Raw genomic sequence first — 7,647 nt, 5'->3', positions numbered from 1 at the left:
CACCCATCCCCCAGAAGGGGAAGGGGGTGGTGGTGAGAAGGCCCCTTCAGTGCCCTGGGGCTGGGCAGGCTGGTGCCTGGGGGTCTCTGTGGCATCCCACACACCCTCAGTGCTGGGAGAGAGCTCATCCCTTGCTGCTCCGAGTGTAAAAGGGGCTGCATGGAGCTAAGATGAGATTATCTGGGGGTGAGAAGGCTCCTGGGATGGCCGTCCTCTACTCCCCACAGGATATGTGGATGGGGGCAGGATTTCTCACCTCTGCCCTCAAGGCCAGCCTTGTGTCTCCCAACTGCAGGCCCCACTCTGATCTAGGACTCTGTCTTCCTGGAGCCTGAGTGGGATTTATGCCTCAGCAGACCCTCCCTACAACCACACAAATTTCAGGTGGAAGGAAAGCAGGAGAGGATGGGCAGAGCAAGGTCCCACTCTGGGTCTTGTTCACCTTGTCGTGGAAATGGAAGGTGTGTGAGGAAGGGGACGGGATGGACCCCAAGGTCCCTGGCCCTCCAAGGCCCCATCATTCTGGAAACCAAAGAAGGCCTTTGGGGAGAGAAAACTCTGATCCCCTCCACCCAAGCAGGGCACACACAAAGTCCAGCACCACTCATGAGAGAAAAAACACCAAACATATATTTTCAGGAGACAAAATTGTGGCATGGGGAAGTCATTAGCACACAGAGGATGTACTAATATGAGAAAAAATGGACTTTCTTTGCATATACTCGATTTTTTCTTGAGGGAAATCTTTCTGACCAGAAAAGATGTGTGAAGCGTTCTCTGCCTGATAGGTTGAGGCATATTTTCGAAAACTGCATGTAGGATAATGATGAACTCGACCTGAGACACCTGCCACCATCGGCTGGTGCTGGCTGGGTCTGCCTGGGGGCCCCAGGTTCCTGGGGAGGCTTTTCCATTCACCATTCCTGTATCTGGTCAGCTGGCTCTTGCTCGGGCAGCTATGGCCCTTGGAGGTACCTTGCTGATTGGAGGCTATTCCTCCCATCACTCTCTTCGGGTCTGTAAAGGCGAAAGCCCTGTGAGGGCAAGAATGCCTACGTACTGGGGCCTGCAATTCCTTGTGCTGATACATCTCTGAGGCCCGAATTCCTTGGTGGAGTCCCAATTTTTCCACCAGGATTTGTCTCACGGCTGTCACTACCGTCTGAGTTTCGGCAGCCCTGTTGTCCATAACCGATCTGCTTCTGACTGGTACCCAGCTCGGGGCAGAAGCCGATGCAGGCTTGCCTTTTTGAAGGGGGCCTTCCAGTCCTTTGCTCTTTTTATTGGGATTAAGGCACTGCAGAAAGTTCTTCATCCTTTGTCTAAAGTGGCTTTCCGGAAAAACGTGTCCCTTTTCCAGTGGCATGAGCCGGAGGTATTTGCTCCCAAGGCTCTCTCCTGATCCTCTGACCTGGGGAGGGTGGCCTATCTTGCTAGCTTGGGAAGCCCTGATTGTCAATGGTTCTGCACACCTGTCTTTATTCTCTTCTGGTTTGGGTCTCTTCTCGTCCTTTCCCTCATCAGTGGTCTCATTGTTGCTCTGGCTGTCACTTGGTTCCTCAACCTTTGGTCCACAGGGCTCTTGCTGCCCCTCACTGCTTGATCCACTTGAGCTAAGGTTATGTGACACCGGGGAAGATGGTGTCTTTCCACTGGCACGTTCCATTTGGGAACAGGAGGGTGACTCTTGAGTGGTCAAGCTGTCTGCAGCAAGGACAGCATTAGTGTGAGAGTCTGGTGGGAGCACATTGGTGCCACTGTCTTCAACAAGCACACAAGTGGCAAAGTCTGGAAGGAGGAGGTCACTGGGAGAATCTTGAGGAAGCTCACTAGTGGTAGAGCCTTCAGGCTGGTTTTCCGACTCTATCTTCTCTTGGAGCTCAACCTTACTAACCTTTGTTTCAAGGCTTACCTCCTCTGGATATTGAGCAACCAACACTGTAGATGGTGAGGGGCTTTTCCTAGCACCTGGATATCCTGATATCAGATCCACATAAATGGCTGGTTTGTTGGCCAGCCCACTGGGTCTTAAGACAACTTTCCAGGCAGGGGCCTTCTTGGCCTCCATAGCCTCTGTGGCCCCTTCAGACCTTGGAGATTGGGACCTGAGCTTCATCTTCAGTGTTGCTACCATGTCTGGTGAGGCCTGACCCCCACTCTCTTTTAGCTCATTCCTGGCCATTGCTAAACTTGGACTTGGTTCCAGGTTGTCTTTCTTGGCCCCCATACCAGTCTTGCTGTGCAGGGTTCTGTTTGGGAGGCTGAGAATGGAGGCCCAAGAAGGTGAACTGCCCTCCTGTCTTGATAAAGACATCTTTGAGGACTGATGGCCATCACCAGGTAAAGTCCTTCCCAGGGCCTGCTGGATTTGCTCACGTATGGGTGAGGGAACAGGCAGGGGACTCCCTGAAGTGGGATCAGACTTTTCAGTTATACCCTTCTCTTCTGGATGGGGCTGAGGTGGTTTCTCCAAGAACTTGTAAAATTTGGCTTTTGAGGGGGCCCCAGGTACAAAGGTGGCTGAGCATGGAAAGGGGGACTGGGGAAAAGGCAAATGTTGAGCTTCAAGTAGTTTGAGATCTATGGGCTCAACAGTTTGGAGAGGTAGGTCCCACTTACGCCTCACTCGAAAACTTATGATGTGTGTTTCCAGCTTCTGCTGAGTGTTAGGACAAAGGAAGGACAGCTCATGGGAGGTGTTTACGCAGAGCTCCTGATCCTTTAAGGGTGCTAGATTTCTGATAACCATGTGGGGTTGGGACTTGGGAAAAGCATGGCTGGCCACAAACCAGGATCGACGCACAGTCACAGGGATCAGACCTATATTGATCTGTCCTAATTTCCTGTGTAAATGAACCTTTAAAGTTTTTTCTATATGTTTCTTGTCTGGGCCCCTGGCTAAGTATTTTCCTGGATCACCCTCCAAGGCCCCTATTAAGGGTCTTCCAAACTCCTTCTCAGAGTTGGTTCCCAGAACCTTCACTGGGAATCTAGCTGAGATCCTGGAGAGACCTGTTGGTGTCCTCTTCAGACACTGCCATAGACCCTTACCAAAGTTCTTCTCTAGTTTGAATCTTGCTTTATACTTCCTGTGGTATCTGGACCTGGTCCTCCATGTAGCTTGGCTGCTTTTACCTTTAAACACAAAGGGCCTTGAGAGCCCCTGCTCTCTCTGTGCCTGACTCATTCTTGGGGATTCATCCTGAGGCCACCTCAGTTCCAGAGACAGCTGAACCTTGTGGGGCAAACTGCTTTGCTGTTTATCCCTGCTGAGCTTCCTCTGAAGCTGTGGCTTCTGGATATTAAAGATGACAAAGTCCCCTTGATAAGTAGAACCTGATCTGTGGGCCCGGGAGGCCTGGTGGTCCTCTAGAAGCTTGGGAGGGACTTGGCTAAAGAATTTTGGAGATCTTTTCTCCATAGTGGGTAAAGTCTTCCCCCTTCCTTGTTGCTTTGGCAACAAGGGCCACTCCAGATGTTGCATTTTAGTTGGGGTGAAGGATTGTGTATTTTTCTGGGATGTAGCAAAAGATACCCTACTGGTCCTCCTCTGGGATGGGAGAGAAGGTGGTCTTATTGGGACAGAGGGTGCAAGGGGGACTTGGGGCTGGGGCAAGGTTAGTGTTGAGGGTTGAGTTTGGATCCCACGGTGGAACAATGGTGGGGCATGGGAAAACTGTGAAGATACTTGATCCTGGTTTAGAACTGGCAAGCAATTAGAGGTCCCATTGAATAAAACAGAGGGAGACTGTAGTGGAGAAGAGTGGGTAGAAAACAAGGCAGTGGTCACCAGGGACTCACTGTGCAGAGAGGGGAGACCCCAGAAGAGCTGGCTGCGTTTCCATTGCAAGTGGTCTTCCAAGACCTTGGGAGATGAGAATGGCTGAGGTTGGGCCAGTGGCTCTGCTTTGTTTTTCATGTTCCAGAAAGATGGCTGGGTGGTGGTGGTCTGCTCAGTACCCAGAAGCTTCCACAGAGTCCCCCAGAAGCTCACGTGGTCATCTGGGCACCCCTGCTTGAAAACTGACCCAACCTTTTCTTTCTCCTTCCAACTCTTCAGTTCTACCCTTTTGCTGATTAGTAGTTCAAGGAGCTTCTGGACATCCGGATTGACAAACAGAGGGTTATGAGTCTCTATCTGCCTGTTAGTAAGGCCATGCCAGAATGAGGCATCTGGTGGGTGGCAGGACACGTGTTCTTGCTGGCATTTGTGCTGTAATGTGCCAGGCAAGAACAAGGACTTGGTACTTTCCCACCACCAGGAAAAGGAAAAAATGGGGTAGCTGGCATGGCCAAGGCCTGAGATGGCTGGAATGAGAGAGGCCCAGTTGGAATGACTTGGAAGAAAGTTCTTTCTCACTGTGTCTGGTAGGATTTTTTTAAAGTTAGTTTGCTCTTCTTGAGGTCTCACTGGCAGGGTGGAGGCCAGAGGCCAAGGGGGCCCTGTCAGTGGAGCACGAGCAGGTGATGAGGCCACGGCAGGAGGAGCGCCTTCCACAGGCTCCCTGCATGGCTGATGGGCTCCAGCTGGTGCCCCTTGGCACACCTGACCAGGGGCTGCTTGATGTAAGGACTGGTGAAAGCCCCCCTGGTCAGAGACCCTTGTCAGATGGCTGTGGGAGACAAGAGGTGTGAGCTGTCGCTGCAGCAGCCTGGGGCCGGGAGAGGACCCCATGGCTCTCCACGCCCCACACCCACATCACAATGCTCTTGCTGTCCCTCAGCCTGGGGCTTTGGTCACAATCTGTCCCATGGCTCCTCCCAGCACCCGCAAGCAGCCCCAGAGGCCGGTTCCCTGCAGCCCTGGGGGTCACACCACAGACTCGGGGAGGCCCACCCAGGTGATAAGGGGGGCAGATTCATTACCTTTGCAGAAGAGAGACTAAACTGCGGAACTCTTCCAGCTCGTGCAGGCAATTTCTGCAAGCTGGAAACAGGAGACTGGGTCAAGGGGAAGGCGGGGGCCCAGGTGTCTTACAGGAGACTGGGTATAATGTCCCTTTAGGGGAAACCTTTGGGGATTGGACTTGGAAGCCCCAAACAGCACTGTCAAAGGTCACGTGCCCACACGGTGATTACAGGGTTCATTTTGGGGATTACTTTGTCTTTTCCAAAGTGTTTTCTCACTCATGACCTTGCTGGGGGAGGAAGGACTGCATGGCTTTACAGAGGAATCTGAGCTGAGTTGAACAGCTTGTCAACAGTAGAAGAAGGAGGTCCTGCCCCTAGTCTAGGCCCTGGGGCCCCTGCTGGGCGACACCCGTTTCCAGCCCCTCAGGGCTTTGTTCTGGTGCAGAATCTGGGAAGCCTCTGGGTGGGTTGTGATCTCCCTCCCAGGAGCCCCCAACCTGCCTCCCAGGGCTCTGTTTCCTGAGGGATGGGCTCAGGCCCTGGTGTCTTGGGAGGTGGTGGGGCCGGGTTTCAGAGCAGGGGGCACAGTGTAACTGGGGCACGCAGGGGTGAGTGGTGGACACTCACCTTTCAGAGTCTGGCTTCTCTGGCTTCTGTTGATGCTCCTCCGTGGCTCTGCTTGGTACTGAGATAAGAGAACATTGGGAGGCTGGGACCCCCAGCCCAGCAGCAGGTGCTCACTGCTCATGAGTAGTGTGACTTCCTATATTTAACTAAGGGGGTGGGCGGATTGTGATTTTCTTTAGTTTTACTCATTTCCTTTTCAAAATGGATACAAATATTTCCAGTTTTCCTTCTTTGAAGAATGTACAGAAGGATATCCTATGTGAGAAGTTTGCCACTGTTCCTCTGCTCAAGAAACACACACAATACCAGACCTGGTGGCGCAACTGGACTTTTTCACATAGGACCCCACTTTCCAAGGCCAGAGCCCCACTCTAGCTGCTGCTTGGGACCTCCTGGGCTCAGTACTGCCCTCAATCAGCCCTGAAGGGGGAACATTCACCTGAAATACCTGTCCTTGGACCGTGGCTGGTGACACAGTGCTCAGGGGCCTGACCTCCGCTACAGAGGCAGCTTTTAGCCTCTGGTCCTTGGCCACCGGTCACTGTGTTTGGGACACTGCCCTGGACCCCTCACCACACCTGGATTCTGGCCCGAGATCTTCAGGGAGAAATCCTCGTGTCCCTCTAACCCCTGCTGAGTCTGGCTTGTCCTGGATGGATGGTGGTCTGCTCTCTCCTGAGAATACCCATTCTATTCTTTCCCATTTCAGGAGTCTCTCCAGTGACTCAGAAAAGTGGAAGGAATAATAGAAAAGAAGATAGAATCATACTCTGCTGGGTCTGGTCCGAGGGTTCCTTACCTTCCCGCTCTTCCTGTATTTCTTCCCTGGTGGTGAGGATGGATCAGGCTGGAAATAAGAAACTAAATATACAAAGAGCCCTATCCCACAAACAAGGGCAAAGATGACATTAACTGCCCAGATAATGGGACTGGAGCTCAGCCAACCATTAAAAAAGAATTGCTGAGGGAAGAGATAATATTCCATCTCTTCCCTCAGCAGACATTAATGTCTGATCGCACTGCTGCCCTCAGACAACTGAGCTCTGAGACTTAGCATCCAACCACACTGCTGTCCTCAGACAACTGAGCCCTGGGTGTGGAGGTGCAGATACAAGGCCCAGGCCCACATCACAGAGCTAGTGTCTGGTCACAAAGGGCTCCTGAGGGAGGGGGAGGGAGCCCCACCCTGTGGCTCTATCCCTCCGCCCTCCCAGGCCTCCAAGTCCCTCCCCTCAGCAGACACCAATCTCTTCTCCGTATCTATGAATCTGTTTCTTTTTTTTTTTTTTCCCAATTCTACATACAAGTGAGACTATATGGTATTTGTCTTTCTCTTATTTTATTTAACAAAATATTCTCAAGGTTCTCCATGTTACCACGACCATCACCATTTCATTATTTTTTATGGCTGAATAGTATTGATTTGTGTGATATCTTTATCCATTCACCTCAGTATACATGGTTCATTTAAGACTGATGTTTTTCTTATTGACTTTCTGTGTGGATGACTTTTCCATTGATGTAAACTGTTGAAGTTCTATACTGTGGGGAACCACATGTTTAATGTTTTTGATGTCACAACCTTTTTAAAATATAAATCTTTTAACTAATTATTGTAGTTTTAGTTAAACATATTATTTTTGTCTTCACTCTAGCTTTTTTTTTTTTTTTTTTTTTGTCCATTGTCTGGTTTGTCAGGGACCAAGAAAGTCCCCACCATCAGTGGGCTCTGGATGGGAATTGCTGGGCCTGTGGTTGTCTTTGCCTTGTTTTTTTCTTGTCTGTTGTGTTGTTTGTTGTATTTGGAGAAATGGGACAAGCGGAGAGTAAGGGACCTGTGAAACCCCTAGGTCTTGTTCTTGAACATTTCAAGGATTTTCAAGGTAAAGCCACCCAGTCAGGTGACAAGGTTTCCCCGGAACACTAAAAACACTCTGCCAGTTAGAGTGGCCCACAGGGTGGCTGCCGGAAGGAACGTTTGCCTAGGCTCAGATCTATTCTACCCTGAGTGAGGTGTTCAATCTACATCGAGACCAAATACCTTACATTGTGGCCTGGTGATATCTGATAGAAGAGCCACCGTCATGGCTCAAGTCCCACCTTCCCCTGCTAATGAAACCATCTCTCTCCCTCTAAGGCAGGTCAAAGACCAAAACCAGAACAGACAGA

The 7,647-nt window shown here is 50.9% G+C and overlaps 1 protein-coding gene and 1 long non-coding RNA gene across 2 annotated transcripts; both read right to left on the bottom strand.

The window, feature by feature from the left end:
- Nucleotides 1–620: 620 nt before the first annotated feature.
- Nucleotides 621–4,675, bottom strand: LOC309859324 (spermatogenesis-associated protein 31E1-like; the record flags this gene model as incomplete). Its single annotated transcript, XM_082719980.1, has 1 exon — nucleotides 621–4,675. The coding sequence occupies one exon, from the start codon at nucleotides 4,673–4,675 to the stop codon at nucleotides 668–670; it is 4,008 nt and encodes a 1,335-aa protein (XP_082576106.1). The 3' UTR covers nucleotides 621–667.
- A 191-nt stretch (nucleotides 4,676–4,866) lies between these two features.
- LOC309858931 lies at nucleotides 4,867–6,534 on the bottom strand. The gene is made up of 3 exons (XR_014308446.1): nucleotides 6,278–6,534; nucleotides 5,479–5,536; nucleotides 4,867–4,927 (listed from the first exon to the last, which is right to left on the bottom strand). It is a non-coding gene; the product is annotated as an uncharacterized lncRNA (long non-coding RNA).
- Nucleotides 6,535–7,647: the final 1,113 nt, after the last annotated feature.

The sequence above is a fragment of the Mustela nivalis genome (genome assembly GCF_964662115.1).
Source record: "Mustela nivalis genome assembly, chromosome: 2".
NCBI lineage: Eukaryota > Metazoa > Chordata > Mammalia > Carnivora > Mustelidae > Mustela > Mustela nivalis.
Note: the sequence above shows the minus strand (reverse complement) of the source record. Positions and strands in the feature narration are given on the sequence as shown.